The sequence below is a fragment of the Cherax quadricarinatus genome, chromosome 20 (genome assembly GCF_038502225.1).
Source record: "Cherax quadricarinatus isolate ZL_2023a chromosome 20, ASM3850222v1, whole genome shotgun sequence".
Lineage (NCBI taxonomy): Eukaryota > Metazoa > Arthropoda > Malacostraca > Decapoda > Parastacidae > Cherax > Cherax quadricarinatus.
The window spans coordinates 22,338,899-22,363,398 of NC_091311.1; the positions used below are offsets into that span (position 1 = coordinate 22,338,899).

General features: G+C 45.7%; 1 protein-coding gene across 1 annotated transcript in view; it reads right to left on the reverse strand.

The window, feature by feature from the left end:
* Positions 1–24,500, reverse strand: part of TrpA1 (Transient receptor potential cation channel A1) — a 249,076-nt gene that overhangs the window by 87,534 nt on the left and 137,042 nt on the right. Inside the window, 6 exon segments of the mRNA XM_070087089.1 lie at positions 10,189–10,401; positions 10,685–10,786; positions 14,994–15,128; positions 15,957–16,172; positions 17,092–17,253; positions 21,771–21,840. Of these exon segments, the coding sequence (XP_069943190.1) occupies positions 10,189–10,401; positions 10,685–10,786; positions 14,994–15,128; positions 15,957–16,172; positions 17,092–17,253; positions 21,771–21,840 (898 nt within the window).

Here is a 24,500-nt window from a genome sequence, read left to right on the forward strand (position 1 = left end):
CGTGTTACTCTATGACTCAGTGCCATGTTACTCTATGACTCAGAACCGTGTTACTCTATGACTCAGTACCGTGTTACTCTATGACTCAGTACCGTGTTACTGTGACTCAGTACCGTGTTTCTCTAAAACTCAGTACCGTGTTACTCTATGACTCAGTACCGTGTTACTCTGTGACTCAGTACTGTGTTGCTCTATAACTCAAAACCGTGTTACCCTGTGACTCAGCACCGTGTTACTCTATGACTCAGAACCGTGTTACTCTATGACTCAGTACCATGTTACTCTATGACTCAGCACCATGTTACTCTATGACTCAGTACCGTGTTACTCTATGACTCAGTACCGTGTTACTCTATGACTCAGCACCGTGTTACTCTATGACTCAGTACTGTTTTACTGTATGACTCAGTACCGTGTTACTCTATGACTTAGTACCGTGTTACTCTGTGACTCAGTACTGTGGTACTCTCTGACTCAGTACCGTGTTACTCTGTGATTCAGTACCGTGGTACTCTGTGATTCAGTACCGTGGTACTCTATGATTCAGTACCGTGTTACTCTATGACTCAGTACCGTGTTACTCTATGATTCAGTGCCGTGTTACTCTGTGACTCAGTACCGTGTTACTCTGTGATTCAGTACCGTGGTACTCTATGATTCAGTACCGTGTTACTCTATGACTCAGTACCGTGTTACTCTGTGACTCAGTACCGTGTTACTCTGTGACTCAGTACCGTGGTACTCTATGACTCATTACCGTGTTACTCTAGGATTCAGTGCCGTGTTACTCTATGACTCAGTACCGTGTTACTCTGTGACTCAGTACCGTGTTACTCTGTGACTCAGTACCGTGGTACTCTATGACTCATTACCGTGTTACTCTAGGATTCAGTGCCGTGTTACTCTATGACTAAGTACCGTGTTACTCTATGACTCATTACCGTGTTACTCTGACTCAGTACCGTGTTATTCTATGAGTCAGTTCCGTGTTACTCCACGACTCAGTACCATGTTAGTGACTCAGTACTGTGTTACTCAGTACCGTGTTACTGTGACTCAGTACCGTGTTACTGACTCAGTACCGTGTTACTCTGTGACTCAGTACCGTGTTACTGACTCAGTACTGTGTTACTGTGACTCAGTACCGTGTTACTAATTCAGTTCCGTGTTACTGACTCAGTACCGTGTTACTGACTCAGTACCGTGTTACTGTGACTCAGTACCGTGTTACTAATTCAGTACCGTGTTACTGACTCAGTACCGTGTTACTGAGTCAGTACCGTGTTACTGTGACTCATTACCGCGTTACTCTATGACTCAGTACCGTGTTACTGACTCAGTACCGTGTTACTGTGACTCAGTACCGTGTTACTTTATGACTCAGTACCGTGTTACTGACTCAGTACCGTGTTACTGACTCAGTACCGTGTTACTGACTCAGTACCGTGTTACTGACTCAGTGCAGTGTTACTGTGACTCAGTACCGAGTTACTGACTCATTACCGTGTTGCTGACTCAGAACCGTATTACTGTGGCTCAGTACCGTGTTACTGTGACTCAGTACCGTGTTACTGATTTAGTACCGTGTTACTGTGACTCAGTACCGTGTTACTGTGAATCAGTACCGTCTTACTGTGACTCAGTACTGTGTTACTCTATGACTCAGTACCGTGTTACTGACTCAGTACCTTGTTACTGTGACTCTACCGTGTTACTCTATGATTCAGTACCGTGTTACTGACTTAGTACCGTGTTACTGTGACTCAGTACCGTGTTACTCTATGACTCAGTACCGTGTTACTGTGACTCAGTACTGTGTTACTCTATGACTCAGTATCGTGTTACTCTATGACTCAGTACCGTGTTACTGTGACTCAGTACCGTGTTACTCTATGACTCAGTACCGTGTTACTGACTTAGTACCGTGTTACTGTGACTCAGTACCGTGTTACTCTATGACTCAGTACCGTGTTACTCTATAACTCAGTACCGTGTTACTGACTTAGTACCGTGTTACTGTGACTCAGTACCGTGTTACTCTATGACTCAGTACCGTGTTACTCTATGACTCAGTACCGTGTTACTAATTCAGTACCGTGTTACTGACTCAGTACCGTGTTACTGACTCAGTACCGTGTTACTGTGACTCAGTACCGTGTTACTATATGACTCAGTACCATGTTACTGACTTAGTACCGTGTTACTGTGACTCAGTACCGTGTTACTCTATGACTCAGTACCGTGTTACTTAGTACCGTGTTACTGTGACTCAGTACCGTGTTACTCTATGACTCAGTACCGAGGTAAGAGAGGTTGGGACGTCAACAATGTGAGAGTCACGTTGATGCTGCCTCTGTGGAAACTCGCTACGATCTTATGGTTAAGTTTATATATCTCTCCCTTCATAATGTATGATGGATATATATCTTGATAATCTATTATGTATACATTACTAAATTTAAAAATAGAAGTTTTCGATTTTCTTTTCAGATCACCTTGCCTCGGGGGATACAGCCGGCTCTTTGAAATTACTTTGACCTACGAAAATAACAACAGGCCTATGGGCTAAATAGATACAATAGATAAAAAGGCAATTCTGATGAGAGATTTTAATCGATATTATAGAGTTAATCATTAATCTTCAAATTTTCTAAGAATGTATCCCAGGGTGGATACTGCAAGTGTCCAGGAGGGGGTAGCGGTTCAGTCCTCGCTAGTACGGACAACACAGGGGTAATAGCCTGCCAGAGGCTCAACATTTTTTTACTAGTTCACAGGTGTTAAATATAGAACACAGACTCACTGATGTCAGCTGGTACTGTACACCTTGTACATGTACTTGTTCAAATGAAGATATTGTTATTATTCTTTATTCACAATACGATGTTTGTGTACAGGTTTCTCAGTGTCAAGTTGGGTACATTTTTATAGTATTAATAACAGTTTAATGAGTAGAACTCTGTATACAAGCGAACACTTCCACCAGAATGTTTATCTGAATAATTGAGCAGGGGCCATTCATAGTGGTCCAGGAGGGGGCATTCATAGTGGTCCAGGAGGGGGCATTCATAGTGATCCAGGAGGGGCCATTCATAGTGGTCCAGGAGGGGCCATTCATAGTGGTCAAGGAGGGACCATTAATAGTGGTCCAGGAGGGGCCATTCATAGTGGTCCAGGAGGGGCCAGTCATAGTGGTCCAGGAGGGGCCATTCATAGTGGTCCAGGAGGGGGCATTCATAGTGGTCCAGGAGGGGCCATTCATAGTGGTCCAGGAGGGGCCATTCATAGTGGTCCAGGAGGGACCATTAATAGTGGTCCAGGAGGGGCCATTCATAGTGGTCCAGGAGGGGCCAGTCATAGTGGTCCAGGAGGGGCCATTCATAGTGGTCCAGGAGGGGCCATTCATAGTGGTCCAGGAGGGGCCATTCATAGTGGTCCAGGAGGGGCCATTCATAGTGGTCCAGGAGGGGCCATTCATAGTGGTCCAGGAGGGGCCATTCATAGTGGTCCAGGAGGGGCCATTCATAGTGGTCCAGGAGGGGCCATTCATAGTGGTCTAGGAGAGGCCATTCATAGTGGTCTAGGAGAGGCCATTCATAGTGGTCTAGGAGAGGCCATTCATAGTGGTCTAGGAGAGGCCATTCATAGTGGTCTAGGAGAGGCCATTCATAGTGGTCTAGGAGAGGCCATTCATAGTGGTCCAGGAGGGGCCATTCATAGTGGTCTAGGAGAGGCCATTCATAGTGGTCTAGGAGAGGCCATTCATAGTGGTCTAGGAGAGGCCATTCATAGTGGTCTAGGAGGGGCCATTCATAGTGGTCCAGGAGGGGCCATTCATAGTGGTCTAGGAGAGGCCATTCATAGTGGTCTAGGAGAGGCCATTCATAGTGGTCTAGGAGAGGCCATTCATAGTGGTCTAGGAGGGCCATTCATAGTGGTCCAGGAGGGGCCATTCATAGTGGTCTAGGAGAGGCCATTCATAGTGGTCTAGGAGGGGCCATTCATAGTGGTCCAGGAGGGGCCATTCATAGTGGTCTAGGAGGGGCCATTCATAGTGGTCCAGGAGGGGCCATTCATAGTGGTCCAGGAGGGGCCATTCATAGTGGTCCAGGAGGGACCATTAATAGTGGTCCAGGAGGGGCCATTCATAGTGGTCCAGGAGGGGCCAGTCATAGTGGTCCAGGAGGGGCCATTCATAGTGGTCCAGGAGGGGCCATTCATAGTGGTCCAGGAGGGGCCATTCATAGTGGTCCAGGAGGGGCCATTCATAGTGGTCCAGGAGATGCCATTCATAGTGGTCTAGGAGGGGGCATTCATAGTGGTCCAGGAGGGGGCATTCATAGTGGTCCAGGAGGGGCCATTCATAGTGGTCCAGGAGGGGCCATTCATAGTGGTCCAGGAGGGGCCATTCATAGTGGTCCAGGAGGGGCCATTCATAGTGGTCCAGGAGGGGCCATTCATAGTGGTCCAGGAGGGGCCATTCATAGTGGTCCAGGAAGGGCCATTCATAGTGGTCCAGGAGGGGCCATTCATAGTGGTCCAGGAGGGGCCATTCATAGTGGTCTAGGAGGGGGCATTCATAGTGGTCCAGGAGGGGGCATTCATAGTGGTCCAGGAGGGGCCATTCATAGAGGGGCCATTCATAGTGGTCCAGGAGGGGCCATTCATAGTGGTCCAGGAGGGGCCATTCATAGTGGTCCAGGAGGGGCCATTCATAGTGGTCCAGGAGGGGCCATTCATAGTGGTCCAGGAGGGGCCATTCATAGTGGTCCAGGAGGGGCCATTCATAGTGGTCCAGGAGGGGCCATTCATAGTGGTCCAGGTGGGGCCATTCATAGTGGTCCAGGAGGGGCCATTCATAGTGGTCCAGGAGGGGCCATTCATAGTGGTCCAGGAGGGGCCATTCATAGTGGTCCAGGAGGGGCCATTCATAGTGGTCCAGGAGGGACCATTCATAGTGGTCCAGGAGGGGCCATTCATAGTGGTCCAGGTGGGGGCATTCATAGTGGTCCAGGAGGGGCCATTCATAGTGGTCCAGGAGGGGCCATTCATAGTGGTCCAGGAGGGGCCATTCATAGTGGTCCAGGAGGGGCCATTCATAGTGGTCCAGGAGGGGCCATTCATAGTGGTCCAGGAGGGGCCATTCATAGTGGTCCAGGAGGGGCCATTCATAGTGGTCCAGGAGGGGCCATTCATAGTGGTCCAGGTGGGGGCATTCATAGTGGTCCAGGAGGGGCCATTCATAGTGGTCCAGGAGGGGCCATTCATAGTGGTCCAGGAGGGGCCATTCATAGTGGTCCAGGAGGGACCATTCATAGTGGTCATTCATTTCATGGTGGCCGAGGAAAGGGGAGCATGGATCTCTAGTGGCCCTCTAGTGGCCCACTAGCGGCCCTCTAGTGGCCCTCTAGTGACCCTCTAGTGACCCTCTAATGGCCCTCTAGTGAACCTCTAATGGCCCTTTAGTGACCCTCTAATGGCCCTCTAGTGGCCCACTAGTGACCCTCTAATGGCCCTCTAGTGACCTAGTGGCCCTCTAGTGACCCTCTAATGGCCCTCTAGTGACCTAGTGGCCCTCTAGTGACCCTCTAATGGCCCTCTAGTGACCCTCTAATGGCTCTCTAGTGACCTTCTAGTGGCCCTCTAGTGACCCTCTAATGACCCTCTAGTGACCCTCTAGTGGCCCTCTAGTGACCCTCTAATGGCCCTCTAGTAACCTAGTGGCCCTCTAGTGACCCTCTAATGGCCTTCTAGCGGCCCTCTAGTTACTCTAATGGCCCTCTAGTGGCCCTCTAGTGACCCTCTAATGGCCCTCTAGGGACCCTCTAGTGACCCTCTAGTGGTCCTCTAGTGACCCTCCAATGACCCTCTAGTGACCCTCTAGTGACCTAGTGGCCCTCTAGTGACCTAGTGGCCCTCTAGTGACCCTCTAGTGGCCCTCTAGTGACCCTCTAATGGCCCTCTAGTGGCCCTCTAGTGGCCCTCTAGTAATCTTCTAGTGGCCCTCTAGTGACCCTCTAATGACCCTCTAGTGACCCTCTAATGGCCATTCATAGTGGTCCAGGAGGGGCCATTCATAGTGGTCTAGGAGGGGCCATTCATAGTGGTCCAGGAGGGACCATTCATAGTGGTCCAGGAGGGGCCATTCATAGTGGTCCAGGAGGGGCCATTTATAGTGGTCCAGGAGGGGTCATTCATAGTGGTCCAGGAGGGGCCATTCATAGTGGTCCAGGATGGGCCATTCATAGTGGTCCAGGAGTGGTCATTCATTTCATGGTGGCCGAGGAAAGGGGAGCATGGATCTCTAGTGGCCCTCTAGTGGCCCACTAGTGGCCCTCTAGTGGGCCTCTAGTGACCCTCTACTGACCCTCTAATGGCCCTCTAGTGACCCTCTAATGGCCCTTTAGTGACCCTCTAATGGCCCTCTAGTGGCCCACTAGTGACCCTCTAATGGCCCTCTAGTGACCTAGTGGCCCTCTAGTGACCCTCTAATGGCCCTCTAGTGACCCTCTAATGGCTCTCTAGTGACCTTCTAGTGGCCCTCTAGTTACCCTCTAATGACCCTCTAGTAACCTAGTGGCCCTCTAGTGACCCTCTAATGGCCTTCTAGCGGCCCTCTAGTTACTCTAATGGCCCTCTAGTGGCCCTCTAGTGACCCTCTAATGGCCCTCTAGTGACCCTCTAGTGGTCCTCTAGTGACCCTCCAATGACCCTCTAGTGACCCTCTAGTGACCTAGTGGCCCTCTAGTGACCTTGTAGTGGCCCTCTAGTGACCCTCTAGTGGCCCTCTAGTGACCCTCTAATGGCCCTCTAGTGGCCCTCTAGTGGCCCTCTAGTAACCTTCTAGTGGCCCTCTAGTGACCCTCTAATGACCCTCTAGTGACCCTGTAATGGCCATTCATAGTGGTCCAGGAGGGGCCATTCATAGTGGTCTAGGAGGGGCCATTCATAGTGGTCCAGGAGGGACCATTCATAGTGGTCCAGGAGGGGCCATTCATAGTGGTCCAGGAGGGGCCATTTATAGTGGTCCATGATGGGTCATTCATAGTGGTCCAGGAGGGGCCTTTCATAGTGGTCCAGGAGGGGCCATTCATAGTGGTCATTCATTTCATGGTGGCCGAGGAAAGGGGAGCATGGATCTCTAGTGGCCCTCTAGTGGCCCACTAGTGGCCCTCTAGTGGGCCTCTAGTGACCCTCTACTGACCCTCTAATGGCCCTCTAGTGACCCTCTAATGGCCCTTTAGTGACCCTCTAATGGCCCTCTAGTGGCCCACTAGTGACCCTCTAATGGCCCTCTAGTGACCTAGTGGCCCTCTAGTGACCCTCTAATGGCCCTCTAGTGACCCTCTAATGGCCCTCTAGTGACCCCTCTAGTGGCCCTCTAGTGACTCTAATGACCCTCTAGTGACCCTCTAGTGGCCCTCTAGTAACCTTCTAGTGGCCCTCTGGTGACCCTCTAATGGCCTTCTAGTGCCCCTCTAGTTACTCTAATGGCCCTCTAGTGGCCCTCTAGTGACCCTCTAATGGCCCTCTAGTGACCCTCTAATGACCCTCTAGTGACCCCTCTAGTGACTAGTGGTCCTCTAGTGACCCTTCAATGGCCCTCTAGTGGCCCTCTAGTGACCTAGTGGACCTGTAGTGACCTAGTGGCCCTCTAGTGACCCTCTAATGGCCCTCTAGTGACTATTGACCCTCTAGTGACCCTCTAGTGGCCCTCTAGTGGCCCTCTAGTGGCCCTCTAGTGACCCTCTAGTGGCCCTCTAGTGACTAATGACCCTCTAGTGACCCTCTAGTGGCCCTCTAGTAACCTTCTAGTGGCCCTCTAGTGACCCTCTAATGGCCTTCTAGTAGCCCTCTAGTTACTCTAATGGCCCTCTAGTGGCCCTCTAGTGACCCTCTAATGGCCCTCTAGTGACCCTCTAATGACCCTCTAGTGACCCTCTAGTGACTAGTGGTCCTCTAGTGACCCTTCAATGGCCCTCTAGTGGCCCTCTAGTGACCTAGTGGCCCTCTAGTGACCTAGTGGCCCTCTAGTGACCCTCTAGTGTCCCTCTAGTGACCCTCTAATGGCCCTCTAGTGACTCTAGTTGGCCCTCTAGTGACCCTCTAGTGACCCTCTAGTGGCCCTCTATTGACTCTCTAGTGGCCCTCTAGTGACCCTCTAGTGGCCCTCATCTCTGGACCTGCCCCTGAATGTTCAACTGTGTTACCAACATTTTATGTTTGAAAAACGAATTTTAGTACCAAGCATTTCGGGCAGACTTGAACTAGGAATTAATAATACTACTGTATTAACGCACAATATATACAGAAGAGAAGTATTTAACATGATAATTCTGAACCTGATGGACACATAAGATATATACAGATGAAAAATATTGCACATGGTAATATTTTCTTTTGTTTTTAACACATGGGTCGTTTGGCAGCGAGGTAGCGTGACCTCGTCCCATCAGTCTCGAGAAAAGTACTTTTCTTAAGACTGATGGACTGAACACATCGACTCCAGGCCGAGGGACTAATTACCTCTAGCTACTCATATTCCATCGACCGTTCTTTTCTTTATTGAACTGAAGAAGTCACTGGCTGGTGAAATGTTTCCTCGATAAAGATTCCTAAATTCTGCACAAGTGTCTTATTCTTGTTTAAGAGTGTTTGTTGGTCGTGATCGACGTTCACATATATCATACATGTTATAATGAGAGACAAGTGTGTAGTAAGTTTGAGCAACCCTGGGATTACAGTAGCCTGAGCTCTCCAGTCAAGCTTGGTCAGTTTTCTCCTCTGTCAAGATTGGTCAGTCTTCTCCACAGTCAAGCTTGGCTAGTCTTCACAGTCAAGCTTAGTCAGTCATCTCCACATTCAAGCTTGGTTAGTCTTCTCATAGTCTCATCGTAATGCATTATTGCATTTGTTGGTGTTTATATTATAAATGGCTAAATATAGTGTTTGATCTTAACCTAACTTAAATAGTGTGTAAAGATATTAGCTTAAGAATTAAAAGTAAAAAGAAGGTTGGTATTAGTATTTTTTGTGTCAGCAGAGACCCGGGAAGGTTATGGAGAGTGATGGTAACAAGCCGTCTCTGTCTTTATTAGTTGAATAACTAATACGGGTTTAACACATCTTTTAAATAACATACAATATACGTAATAATTAACTATGGTGAGTGTGGAAAAGGTAACTATCGTGGCTGTTACTTTCACTTAAAGTATATTGGAAACGAGAAGAATGAAAGACACGCAAAATCATGTTTCGTTCAAATGGAACTTTATCATGTTTATTATAACCTGATAATGTTCCTGGTATAATAAACAAACTATTTTATGTATCTCTGCACTCGCTGAGCGGCTCACAACCTCCTTCACACTGAGCTGCGACGAAGGGCTCCCAAGGACGCGCTAACCCACACAGGTGATTGAACTTGGTTTTAATGAGTACATGTATAGGTAGTAATCTTTTCCATTATATTCTTGTAAATGCCGCTGAAAAACAGGATTTCAGATGTCTCTCAGTATTAGATAAAGTCATCAAGTGCTCGAGGGGTCTTGTTACAGGGCTGTGTATGTAATTATGTGAAGTTTGGCACACCTCTTGTGTATAACAGTATGAGATTTAAGACACTTCTCTTTGGTAAGTGAAAAATAAGGAAAAAATAGACGATCCCTGTGTGGATTAAGGAGGACGTTCCCTGTGGGAAATATTATGAATAGAATAATATATCCCAAAATTACACGTGGGATTAATTAAGCTCTACGAGACAGCTAATGATACAAGAAGTGGCCGTGTATAATTTCTGTCCATTGTCTATAGACTTCAAAGGTTATTATACGCAAAGCTGATGGCGCAATCTAATTTAAGAGGTTGAATATTTTGTATCCTTTTGCAAACTGGCGTCAAACTGTCTAATGATTACAGATCGTTCAGTACCACCTTAGAAGTATCAGTAAAACGAGTGAGATCAGTAAGACCACTAGTGTGGGCTAGGAGGGACGTCACCTATTCGAGTTAGGAGGGACGTCACCTATACGGGCTAGGAGGGACGTCACTTATATGAGCTAGGAGGGGCCTCCCCGGTTATGACTAGAAGGGGCGTCATTGAACTAGAAGGGACGTTGCCCGTGTATGAAAGGGTCACTCCATGTGTGAGTAAGAGCCATCCCACTGAGTTATGGAGGGGGTACTCACTCAGGGGTCATGAGCGTGCTTGAGTTTGAAAAGGTTGCTAACAGAGCCGCCGTTCATAATGACAACATGAAGAAGGTTCTTGTCGGTGAAGTCTCTGATGGCTGGGTCGGCGCTGTGCGCAAGGAGCACATCAACACAGCGCCAGCCACCGTGCGCAGCCGCCAGCAGCAGTGGGGACCTGTGCTCTTGATCCACTTGGTCGACGTCAGCTCCCTGAAAGGCAGGAGTAACAGTGATTAAAACGCCCAGGTTGGCAGGGATAAAAAGATTACGGCACCCTGGCAGGTAAGGATAACAGAACAAAATACTCTGGCAGGAAAGGAGTAATAACTTAAATGAAGGTACCCTGGCAGGAAGGTAGAGAGAGACAACTAATGAGGCTGGTGATACATATAGGAGACCAAAGAAGTGGAAGAGAAAAGAATGACGAAGGAAGGGAAAAATGAGCAATGAAACAAGATGGAAAGAGAGAGAGAGAGAGAGGACTGATTGTTACCTCCTTGATCAGGTAGCTCACAAGCTGGGGGTGGTCAAACATAGCGGCGCAGTGAAGCGGACTCATCCCTTGGGCGTCCAGGGTTGTTAGAGCCTTCATCTTCTGCAGTATCGCAGGGCAGGAACACAGGCAGCAGGCCAGGGCAGGAACACAGGCAGCAGGCCAGGGCAGGAACACAGGCAGCAGGCCAGGGCAGGAACACAGGCAGCAGGCCAGGGCAGGAACACAGGCAGCAGGCCAGGGCAGGAACACAGGCAGCAGGCCAGGGCAGGAACACAGGCAGCAGGCCAGGGCAGGAACACAGGCAGCAGGCCAGGGCAGGAACACAGGCAGCAGGCCAGGGCAGGAACACAGGCAGCAGGCCAGGGCAGGAACACAGGCAGCAGGCCAGGGCAGGAACACAGGCAGAGCACAAAAAGAAAATAAAACTGAAAAAAAATAAAATCGCAAGAAGTTTGCCACAGCTGTAGCTATTTACACAAGTCACCCATAGTTACTGATGCACAGTTTTCTTTGACAGATGTGTGATTCTGGCATTTAAATGAATCTCATTAAGATGTTAGTAAGTAAGTAAGTTTATTCAGGTATACACAAATACAGTTACATAGAATTATCATACATAGCAGTATGTGTAGAGAACCTAGGATAACCCAAAAAAGTCAGACAGAGTGACTTATTTCCATTGGGGTCCTTTATTTATTTTTATCCCTGCAGGATTGTTTGAATATACCAGTACTAGGTCTATGACAGGTTCTTAATCACATACTGGAATCTAAGTAAAATTATGAATAGAAAAAAAAAAAAACAAGTATTTATTAGAGCAAACAAGATATCGTTTAAAACATATTTGAAGTCTGTTACTAGTGATGTAACTTTCAGATATTTTAAATAATCAAAGTTTCTCTCTCCTTCAGAAGCAGAATGTCATGAAACATATTGAAAACCTTACTAATAACAGCGTGTGTACACACTACCACTGTGGAAATTATCAGTGTTCAATTAATGAGTTATTATGGCTTATATTTTGATTCATTAGTTGGGTTTGAATCCTGTCGACTATCAGATGGTCATTAAGGCTGTGTATGAAACGTTTCGAACCAGTTAAGGTTACTTTCGTCCTTAAATCTGGAATTAAACTTACATATATGCACTGTATAATCTTGTTAAATCTAATGATGGTCTGTCTGCCTGGACCCGCAGCCAGGTCCTCGACGGGGCCTCCCAGTGGATCAGGGCCTGACCAACCAGGCTGTTGCTACTGGTCGCACCTAATCCAACCGTCAGAACCACAGCCAGGCTGATCGGGCACTGGCAGCCAGGAGTCTACTGGTAATTCCCCTTATGTATGATGGGAGGCTGTTGAATAATCTTAGGTTCCAGACACTCATTGTGTGTTCTCTTAGTGTACTCATAGTACCCCAGCTTTTCATTGTGGGTATGTTGCACCGTCTGCAGAGTCTTTGCGTTTTTAGGGAGTACTTTCTATATGAAGATTTGGGATCAGTTCCTCTAGTACAGTGGTTCCCAAACTGGGGGTAAATTACCCCCTGGGGGTAATTTAACCATTTTTGGGGGGTAATGGAGGGGTGACAGAAAAAAAGTTATGAATTCTGAAAATCAAGAAAACAATGCGGTACCCGGTATGAGGATTATTGTTAACTTTGTCTTAGTATATAAAGTTGTAAAGTAAACCTATTATAAGTAAGTAATAAAGTTAAACCAAATAACAATAAACATCAAAAACTAATATACAGTATTAGAAAAGAAGAAGTATATAGCTAAGTGTGTGGAAACCCAAAAGTATTTTGACAAGTATGCTTCAGGACAAAAGTCACTCAGTAGCCCAGATCGACCTGTCCAGTACGCGTCACTCACTTCCTGAGGCTGCCTCTATTTCACACTGTCAGTTTATCTGTGAGCATCAGCCGAGGTAGACATAAGCTGGTATGTATGTGTACTGCCCTGTGCAGTATATAGCTAGTATTTACCCACTGTTACTGTGAATTTGTAGCTATTATTAATTTTATATATAATGTATGTGTGGTTCTTACGTTTTCAATGGTTTTGCTAGGATTAGCAGAGTATGCGAGGCTGTATACGTTCACGTTTAGCCATATATGTCAATAATAAGAACATTTTGTGAAAGGGGTAACATGCTTTATGTGGCATGTTAAATTGGGTAACAAGCTGAAAAAGTTTGGGAACCACTGCTCTAGTATTTTGCAGGTGTACATTGTGATGCATCTTTCTCACCTGTATTCCGGGGAGTACAGGTCAAGGAACTTCAAACATTCCTAGTAATTAAGGTGCTTGATTTAACTAATACGTGCAGTGAAACTTCCCTGTATATTCTCTAGATCAGCAATTTCACCTGCCTTGAATGGGGTTGTTAGTGTGCAGCAGTATTCCAGCCTAGAGAGAACAAGTTGTACAAGAAAGGTATACAATACCGATATCTCCACGTAGTCGTGGAGATTCAGAATCTCCACGACTACGGTGCTCTTCGCACCTACTCCAAGGTTGAGGGACTGATTACCTCATCTTCTGTACATAGTTCTACTATCTTCAAGTTATGTCCTGGAATTTGTATAGATAAAGCCACTGGATGGCGAAACGTCTACAATAAAGATACCCATATGTTGCACATGTGTCTTAATTTCATCTTGTCAGAGAACAAGTTACTTAAAAAGGATCATCATTGGCATTGCATCTCTTGTTTTAAAAGCTTTCATTATCCATCCTATCATTTTCCTCGCAGATGTGATAATGACATTGTTGTGATCCTTGAAGGTGGGATCTCCTGATATTTACTTTTCCAAGTCTTTCAAATTAGTTTTCCGCTCTATTATGTCGTCAGAGTTTGTAGTCTACCCCGTTCAAACTATTATATCCTCAAGTTTTCCATAATAGAGCAACTGAAAGTTGTCCACACTAAACATTGTATTGTTTTCCACGGCCCTTTGGAAAACATGGTTTATATACGCTTGGAGATTTACCGTATCCCATGGATGACACTCTCATAAAGATTCTAATATCGTCAGCAAAGGAAGACACTGTACTATGGTTTACTTCTCTGTCTACTCGTACGTCAGCATGAATTTTTTGCGCTATTACACCATGATCACACTTGTAGAAGGCTTTTACAAATCTGTGTATACTACATCTAACACTGTTTGTTCTCCACTGTATTATACAAGATATCTCATAGTGGTCAGGTAGTCGTGAGGGGCAGGAGCGACCTGCTCTAAAATCCTTGCTGCCCTTGGAAATCCAACCACTTGGAAATCCAAGTGGTTGGCGATCTTGCTTCTTAGAGCTGTTTCAAAGCTTTTTATGATGTAGAACGTTAGGGCTTTCGGTCTATAATTCTTTGGTCTTAATTTGCTGCCACCTTCGTGAAGTGGGATATATTCGTTGTTTTAACAACTGTGGGATGACCCCCCCTGTTCAGGGTCCCTCTCCATAGCATACTTAAGGCAAAAGAAAAGGGTTTCTTGCAGGAGTCTGCGTGGTTGGTTTATTGGTGTATTGTTGTTGTTGTTATTTTTATGTTGTTTTTGTTCTTGTTCTTTTTGTTCATCAGGATATATAATGGGTCTTAATCACATGGCACAATATATCACTGTTTACATAAAAAATAATATACCTTCATAAGTATTGTGCAAATTTTATTCCTGTCAGTAAAATCATTTGTTATTTGTATGAATAAACCCTATCTTGTTCCATCTTCTTGCTACTGATAGAAGACGACGGGTGGTAGCTGGTAGTGGATCGTGCCTCTGGCAAGATAGTTTGACAAGGGTCGAGCTGATGCAACAAATATGTTGGCCTTTGTGCATGTATATTGTTTATTGTCACTGTTATCTGTTGGAAACATGTTGCCTATTGACAAGACGTATTATCACGTATTATCTTCTGGGAAAATATATTATAAGGGGGTCATTTTGTTATTTTACTGCTGAGATATGATACCGGACTTCTAAGTGCCTAAGTACTTAGTTATGAGAAAGGTTGAACTTCTTAGTATAATATACTGAGAGAAGCTGGACACTTGAGTACTCCACGATGAAAGAGGCAGGTTACCTGAGTACTTAGTACTGAGAGAAGGGCAGGGCACGTGAGTCCATAATACCGAGAGAACAGAACAGGATAAAAAAAGGAGTTTCGGTATCATATGGGCACTAATATCGAAATTTCTTCAACCATAAAACTAAAAGTAAGGCATGAACAGTTCAAATCTAATTCACACCTTTCAAAGTGACCAAATACACCAATATTCTGAAATATAAAATCAGGAGGCTTGCCTCACCTCCTGCGGCTGCAGTGTAAACATAAGCTTGACTATGTCGAAAGAGCCCTGGGAGCACGCTAGATGTACAGGGGTAGAACGGTCGTCCTGCTGCATCGAGATCAACGCCCCACTCTTCAGGCACATCTCCACCGCCTGCACCTCCACGTAGGGTCAGACAGGGCCAAGTAAGGCCACGGAGGGTCCCACAGGGCCACGCAGGTTAAGCAAGGTGAAAGAGCGCAATAATTACCATACCATGGATTTACGAAAGATAAAAAGTTAAATATGAAAACTCTTCCTAAAAATAACATTTGATTCCTGACGCAATTTCGTAAGTATGTTTCTGCACGATTAATATACACTGTCCCGCCTGTCTACCCCCCGAGATCTATCCCTCCTCACTATAATTTAAATTAATTTAGATTTATTTGCATTGTTAAATTAGGTAATGTTATGCTAGGTTAGTTCAACGTTAGCTAACTTAAACTTACGTAACTTTACTGCAAATAACCAGAAGCATCACTATTTATTTATGAACGAATAATGTCAACCGGTGGGTACCACCGGTCAAGTGTTTCTTAATTAAGACCTTGGCAACACTCATGAAACATTTGAATTCGCCGCATGTTTAAAAGATTTTTAAAAAATCTATTACAATTTTGCCCTGAAAATGTTCAGTTTGAGAGCGTGTAGGACTGATCAAACCAGTCTTCCCATGACGCCTCTCACACCTTTTATCTAGTACTCTCTCCTCCCTCCTCTACATTACTTCTCTCCTTCACTTCTTCTGTCTTACTACTTTCCCACCTGGATTTTCCGTACTCTTTGGTTTTCATAACTATCCCTACCCCTCCCAATATCCCTTTTCTCTCTCAACTTCATCTTCCGTACCCTCCTACATAACTTCTCCCCCCTACTCACACGTTCGTCTTCCCTTTCCTTCTGCACAACTTCCCCTCCCTCCCCTTCCTCCTATCTCACCTTTATCTCTCCTCCGTGGACGGCTAGGTGAAGGGGTACATTACCCTCCAGGTCTGGGATAGTTATCATCCTCTGCCTGATGCAGCCACGACTTTCAGAGTAGCTGAGGAGAACTTCCAGAACGCCAATGGAGGCGTTGCGGGCAGCAATGTGGATGGGGTGGTAGCCGTTATTGCACGCTTGGTTGGGGCACCGAGTGAACCCCGGGTTGTACAGCTGCAGGGGCACGGTAGATTAGATTTAGGAAAAAAAAACACTTAATACATGCGTGTCATTCATTGCAATATGAGGTGAAGGTCGATCATCCATCTGATAAGCACGACCCATTAACGCTTAGTTACCTGCAGTTGTAGGGGAAGAGTGAGGGCTGAGGATGGACGAAAGTCAGGGCTAAATAACCTATAAGGCACAATACCTAGGGTCGAGGAAATTCCCAAAGGAGTTCACAAATGTCTTAGTTAACAATAATAAGAAAAGAAAACTAGTAAATTAAACTTGCTAATAATGATTTAATTAAATTTCTTTAGAGAATGAGTGTTTTTAGAGTACAGTTATTTCTTAACAATATTTACAGTATATAGCTCTAGCCTGGATTATTATTATTATTATTATTATTATTATTATTATTATTATTATTATTATTATTATTATTATGCGCATATAAAGTGAAAAAGTCTTATGAACTATTCACCAGAACTATCTTAGGGACACAGGATTATCAGAACGCCTAGGAACTACAGCGACGTAAATCCCTCAGGAAAATGACAGGTTTGTATTTAAGGATCAGGAAGGATGGTAGTGGGATGGGGGAAATAGCAAAGGAAGGAGGAAGGGAGAGAAGAACGAATAAAATGAGTCAGAAGTTGGAGCAGAATCTCTGCGTTATTCAAAGAATATATTAAAGGAGAACATGACTAGTTAATATCACTTTATAGGAATATAAGATTCTCTGCTGCTTTACTGAGTGTTACTCTGACCTCAAACTTAATATATATTTCACTCAACTGTTACGTGGTCTGCTAGACAGGTACTTAGCTATCTTGAAAGTTACTCAACACAACAGAAATGTGTCTAATAAAGGAGTCCTTGACTCATCAGACACCTGAGTGACTTGACAGTCACTAGAGTCACTTACCAGGCACTTAGCGCATGCCACGTAGTCATACTTGGCAGCGAGGTGTAGTGGAGTACAACCCTGATAGTCACCTTGGTAGAGGTCCACCTTCGATGAAGTTACAGTTTCCTGATACAGGTCCTCCTTTTCCTGATGGGCTACCAGGCGCTCCAGTGACCCTACCTGACTTCCCCCCACCCATACCAGAAGCAGGGGGCCGGATGGAGGGGGGGGAAGCGAAAGGGATGAAAAAAAGGAAAAATAGATGAATGGAGGAAAAATATTTTTTTTACCAACTTTTTTATCATTAATAAGAGCGTTTCTCCTCCCATGTTTCTAACTCCGTCTCTTCTTCATACTGAGAAATTTACTAAGTTTAGCCTACAGGCCTCTTATAAATTGTATCTCTGAATGTTTTGATTTAATTTAAGATCTTTATCACTTTGTTCTGAAAACCACCTTCACAGACTCTCTCATCCAAAAATGGTTCCATCTTCTGTAGTCTTCTCTCCTTCCTGCCTCTCCAGGTTTATTTATACTAAGCAGTCAAAGCATAGACTTGTATTATCACTCATTCATAGTATGGACTCATCTTTTTTTGCCCTAGCTGTGAATCCCAGGTCTAGTCTTGCTGGCTTACCTCCTACTCTCTCTCTCTCTCTCTCTCTCTCTCTTTCCTGATGTGTCCATGATATGCTCACACATTTATTCCCTAGCACTACCTCAGTCAGTTTGGTCCTCCGTAAGTTAACTTCTACCGCATTTATTTGACTTTGTCTTTCTGTGGATAAACTCTGTATTACGTCCTCTATCGTAGCTACTACAGCCCCCGTACTCTCTTTGTACTCCTGTGTTTATCTTCTGTTACGTGAGAGATTTATATCAAGAAAACTACATCTTAGCTTCCCAGTCATTGTCTTGTCTGTTATCTACTCCTTTAATTTAATTTAAACTTTTTGTTTGTTACTAGTAGTGCTACTCTTCTGGCTATTTCTTTTTTTATCGTCCCTTCCTCAATATTTGATATCCTTCAAATGATAATTCATTGGATAGTGTCTCCGTTAGTTTTGACTCTGTGACGGCTATGATGTTTGGCACTTACTCTGCCTCACTTTCTTATATTTCTGTTTTTTGTTTTTTTTTCACTGCATTAGTATGCCCGACTCTGATCTTTCTTTCCATCCCCGTGTTAAACTTTTTTGCATCCAGTATTTTTACCACTTGTTCTGTTATTGGTGAGGGAATTTCTGCTCCACCGGAGGGTGAACTGAGGGTGGGTTGTATCTCTTGTTACTGTGATATGCTCTATTGTTGGGTATATAAGGCGTGGGTTGGGGAGAGTTTTCATAAGTTGACGGCAGTTTGGGGAAGGAACGGGAAAATTAGGTAGAGGAGGATCCAGTAGGAAGAGAAATATGGATGGGAGGGCAGGTGGGAATGTGGGAAGGTAGATGGGAGGGTTGGTAGGCAAACGGGAGGGTAGGAAGAAGAGAGAAATGAGGAATTAACAGAGGAAGGGAGAAGAGGTCAAGAGTTTTTCTTCGCTGGTTTTGGGGAAGAAGGATTGGCTGGGATGAAGTGTTGGTATGGGTAAAATCTCTTTGGTTTCTGCCGCGCGTCTTCTGAAGGAGTTGCAGATGATTTGGGGAAATATTCTTTAGGAATTTACTGCTGAGTCGTTCATTCATCCTTTCTGTGTTCTCTGTCGTTCCCTCATCCTTTCTATGTTCTCTGTCGTTCCCTCACCTTTATGTGTTCTCTGTCGTTCCCTCACCTTTATGTGTTCTCTGTCGTTCCCTCATCCTGTGTTCTCTGTCGTTCCCTCATCCTATTGTCTGATGAATCTGTCAGGTCGTTTCCTTTCCTAGCGATTTCGATAGAAGTCCAGAATGATATGTTAGTATTTGGGAGTTTTACAGCTATTTTACGTCTTAGTATTTTTCCCGGAGACAGTCGAGTTGCGATAGTTATGTAAATTGGATGTTTTGAGCTGCGGCGGTGCCTAATGATTCTATCTCTTTCTTCCCTGTTCTTATTTACCAGTATCTCTACTTAGATTCACCTCTTATTGCAGTGTCACAGTGAATTACCAGCGTGCTACCTCTTTTGGTTTAGTAATCGTTTTCTTCTGTACTCTTTGTATGCCGATATCAGGTATTTCAGTGTCTAATCTTTCATTAATAGGTCCCCAAACTTTTATCTTTGTTCTTCTCCCTCCCCTCCTCCCACTGCTCATCCAACATTATTCCTCATTATCCTCGCCTCGCCGTGCAGCTGATTCACTGGAATATAATTAAATTTTGCTTGCTGTGTGTTAATCAGTCGTCTCTCTCTCTCTCTCTCTCTCTCTCTCTCTCTCTCTATCTATCTATCTATCTCTGTCTCTCTCTCTCTCTCTCTCTTCACAGAATTCAAGCAGGTTTGCGAGACAGTATTTATAATTTCTAAAACCGTGCTGGCTATTGTGTGTGTTCCTGATACTTTCCAGGAGCTCCACTAGTCTTCTGGTTATCGTCTCCATAATCTTATATACTATGCAGGTCAGTAACATTGATCTTTCTTAAGTATAGGGACTACATCTCCTGACAGTTGACCTCTGTGAATTAACTTGAAGAATGTGGCTAGCACAGGCAAGGTTAGTAGGAAGCCAGGTGAGTAATGACGTAACTCAAGCGTCTGAATACCAGGTATAAGGGAAAAAATGAGCAAAGAGAAATACGTTGGGTGAGTAAAAAACTGGGATCAATATACAGACTTAAATAAGCTAAATAATAAAGAGGTACAAAACAGTGACTGGAACAATACACAAATAACCCGCACATAGGAAAGAGGCGCTTACTACGACGTTTCGGTCTGACTTGGACCAAAACTCATAAACCTGATATTCCTCTTCGTCTCATTATATCCTCTAGAGGTTCTATCTCTTATTCTCTTTCTTCTTGGCTGGCCAGAACCCTCATTCCGTTTCCTGGTACTTTTTCTCCTGCCCACCTTCGTCACTCTCAAGACTTCATCGAACGTGCTCACTCTCTCCCGACCTGTAAGATGCTTAGTCTTGACGTTGAGTCCCTCTTTCCTAATGTCTCTCTTGATGATGTCCTTAATTTTCTAAGAGAAAAGGCCAATGAAGGGTTACTTCATCCCCCTATACCTACTGATGTCTTTCTTGATCTTATCCGCCTTTGTGTGGACTCAGATTCCTTTTCCTTCGAAGGTAAATATTATTCTCAGACCTTCGGTGTTGCTATGGGCTCTCCTCTGTCTCCTGTTCTTGCTAATCTTCATATGGAATACTTCGAAACTATTTTTCTTCCTACTATTGATGTGCGCCCTTCACTCTGGCTCCGCTATGTAGATAACATCTTTGCTCTTTGGCCTCATGACCCTAGTCTCTTCCAACCATTCCTTGATGCCCTTTAATAATCTTGCCCCTTCCATTAAGTTTAAAGCTGAATGGGAATCTAATTCTTTGCTTCTTTTCCTTGATGTTCATGTCCACTGCTCAGATACAGGTTTTGCTTTTTCCGTTTACCGCATGCAAGCCCATGCACAGTGGCATGTACATTCATTGCTTTTCTTAAAATGCTTCCTCTGTCAAGAAAAGTGTTCTTATTTCTCTCTTTCTCGTGCTCTTCGTATTTGTGATTTTCAGTTCCTTGAATCGGAAATTTCCACTCTTCCTAATTCATTTTATCGTCATGGCTACCCTTCTCGCTCCATGAACTCTACCTTTTCACGTGCTAAACGGACTTTCTTCTCTCCCAAATTCGCTACTCCTGGGAACTCTCCTGTCCTCTGCCTTCCTTAAATTTCCAATCTCTCTAATCTCAATAACTTTCTCCATCCCTTAGACATCAAACTTACTTTTCGCCAGACTAACACTCTTCACACCAATCTAGTTCATACCTTTCCTCCCTCTATAGATGCTCCAGGAATTTACTCTAGTTCCTGCTCCTCTTGTCCTCTTCAGTACTTTGGAGGAACTCGGGGAGCACAAAAAGAGATAGGCTTGCCGACACAATGATCTTTTCAACCACGTCAGAGATCACAGTCATCCTATTGACTGGTCTTCTGCTGAAACTATCTACCCTATTATAATTTTCACAGTGGCCGTCTGGTTGAATCCTTTCATATACACAATTTTCCTTGTATGAATCTTAGTCCTGGTTTTGTTTCTGTAGATGCCTTCCTCTCCCTTTATATTGTAAAAATGCTCTTAACTTCAGAACACCCGTGACTTCCTGATTATTTTTTCTCCTTCTCCCTTTTCCCCTTTCCTTTTTCCTTTACCTTTTTTGGGTTTTCTTTCTTCTGCCTTGGGTGTTTGGTCCTTTATTTTACCCCCCTCCCCGTGTTTTTGTTCCCACCCTTTGTGGGAGCACAAGAAAGAGTACCAGTGCTCCTCTTTCTTGGTCTTTGAGCCCAATATTACTTTCACTGTTACTACTACTGCCTCTACCATTACTGCTCTACTACCTTTCCTGCTACCTCTCTTGTCCCATCCCTGTCTGCTAGCCTATATGTATTTCTTCCTTCTCTCATTTTTGTTAGTGTGACTTTGTAAATGGTCCAAGTCGGACCGAAACGTCGTCGTAAGCTCCTCTCTCCTATTTGAGGCTAAAGTAAGCTGGGATAGGATAATAAATGCAAGAGACGTTGAATAATGCAGATTAATAAGGTGAGTTAATCAGGTGACTTACATTGTTGCCGTTGACTGCAAGGTGGATAGCAGCATCTCCGTCAGTATCCATGAGTGTGGCGTCAGCACCGCTGTGTGGGGGATAGGGGACGTTAGTGGATTTAGTCACCTACTTGTGTCGGTAGGGACAGAGCTCTTACTGAGCCCCTTAACCTTCATTTGCTCTGTAACCTGAAGAGGTCAATCATACCTAGTTACTAAACTCTGTATGAAGTCTGCCTTCACTACCTTGCTCTGCTGTACTCGAAGGCCATAGTGTCTATTTAGCCTTTATTTCTGGGTCTTCTGGCTGGTAGGTCAGTCACACACGCCAGCAACACTGGTAGGTCAGTCACACACACCAGCAACACTGGTAGGTCAGTCACACACACCAGCAACACTGGTAGCTCAGTCACACACGCCAGCAACACTGGTAGGTCAGTCACACACACCAGCAACACTGCTAGCTCAGTCACACACTCCAGCAACACTGGTAGCTCAGTCACACACACACGAGCAACACTGGTAGCTCAGTCACACACACCAGCAAAACTGGTAGCTCAGTCACACACACCAGCAACACTGGTAGCTCAGTCACACACACCAACAACACTGGTAGCTCAGTCACACACCAGCAACACTGGTAGCTCAGTCACACACGCCAGCAACACTGGTAGCTCAGCCACACACGTCAGCAACACCGGTAGCTCAGTCACACACACCAGCAACACTGGTAGCTGAGTTACACACTCCAGCAACACGGGTAGCTCAGTCACACACACCAGCAACACTGGTAGCTCAGTCACACACTCCAGCAACACTGGTAGCTCAGTCACACACACCAGCAACACTGGTAGCTCAGTCACACACACCAGCAACACTTGTAGCTCAGTCACACACACCAGCAACACTGGTAGCTCAGTCACACACTCTAGCAACACTGGTAGCTCAGCCACACACGCCAGCAACACTGCTAGGTCAGTCACACACGCCAACAACACTGGTAGGTCAGTAATACACTCCAGCAACACTGGTAGCTCAGTCACACACAGCAGCAACGCTGGTAGCTGAGTCACACACACCAGCACCACTGGTAGCTCAGTCATACACACCAGCAACACTGGTAGCTCAGTCACACACTCCAGCAACAATGGTAGCTCAGCTACACACGCCAGCAACACTGGTAGCTCAGTCACACACACCAGCAACACTGGTGGCTGAGTTACACACTCCAGCAACACTGGTAGCTGAGTCACACACACCAGCAACACTGGTAGCTCAGTCACATACACCAGCAACACTGGTAGCTGAGTCACACACACCAGCAACACTGGTAGCTCAGTCACACACGCCAGCAACACTGGTAGCTCAGTCACACACGTCAGCAACACTGGTAGCTCAGTCACACACGCCAGCAACACTGGTAGCTCAGTCACACACGCCAGCAACACTGGTAGCTCAGTCACACACTTCAGCAACACTGGTAGCTCAGTCACACACCAGCAACACTGGTAGCTCAGTCACACACTCCAGCAACACTGGTAGCTCAGTCACACACACCAGCAACACTGGTAGCTCAGTCACACACACCAGCAACACTTGTAGCTCAGTCACGCACACCAGCAACACTGGTAGCTCAGTCACTCACTCCAGCAATACTGGTAGCTCAGCCACACACACCAGCAACACTGGTAGCTCAGTCACACACACCAGCAACACTGGTAGCTCAGTCACACACTCCAGCAACACTGGTAGTTCAGTCACACACTCCAGCAACACTGATAGCTCAGTCACACACTCCAGCAACACTGGTAGCTCAGTCACACACGTCAGCAACACTGGTAGCTCAGTCACACACACCAGCAACACTGGTAGCTGAGTTACACACTCCAGCAACACCGGTAGATCAGTCACACACACCAGCAACACTGGTAGCTCAGTCACACACACCAGCAACACTGGTAGCTCAGTCACACACACCAGCAACACTGGTAGCTCAGTCACACACTCCAGCAACACTGGTAGCTCTGTCACACACCAGCAACACTGGTAGCTCAGTCACACACACCAGCAACACTTGTAGCTCAGTCACACACACCAGCAACACTGGTAGCTCAGTCACACACTCCAGAAATACTGGTAGCTCAGCCACACACACCAGCAACACTGGTAGCTCAGTCACACACACCAGCAACACTGGTAGCTCAGTCACACACTCCAGCAACACTGGTAGTTCAGTCACACACTCCAGCAACACTGATAGCTCAGTCACACACTCCAGCAACACTGGTAGCTCAGTCACACACTCCAGCAACACTGGTAGCTCAGTCACACACTCCAGCAACACTGGTAGCTCAGTCACACACGCCAGCAACACTGGTAGCTCAGTCACACACGCCAGCAACCTGGTAGCTCAGTCATACACGCCAGCAACACTGGTAGCTCAGCCACACACGCCAGCAACACTGCTAGGTCAGTCACACACGCCAACAACACTGGTAGGTCAGTCATACACTCCAGCAACACTGGTAGCTCAGTCACACACAGCAGCAACGCTGGTAGCTCAGTCACACACGCCAGCAACACTGGTAGCTCACTCACACATTTCAGCAACACTGGTAGCTCAGTCATACACACCGGCAACACTGGTAGCTGAGTCACACACACCAGCACCACTGGTAGCTCAGTCATACACACCAGCAACACTGGTAGCTCAGTCACACACTCCAGCAACTCTGGTAGTTCAGTCACA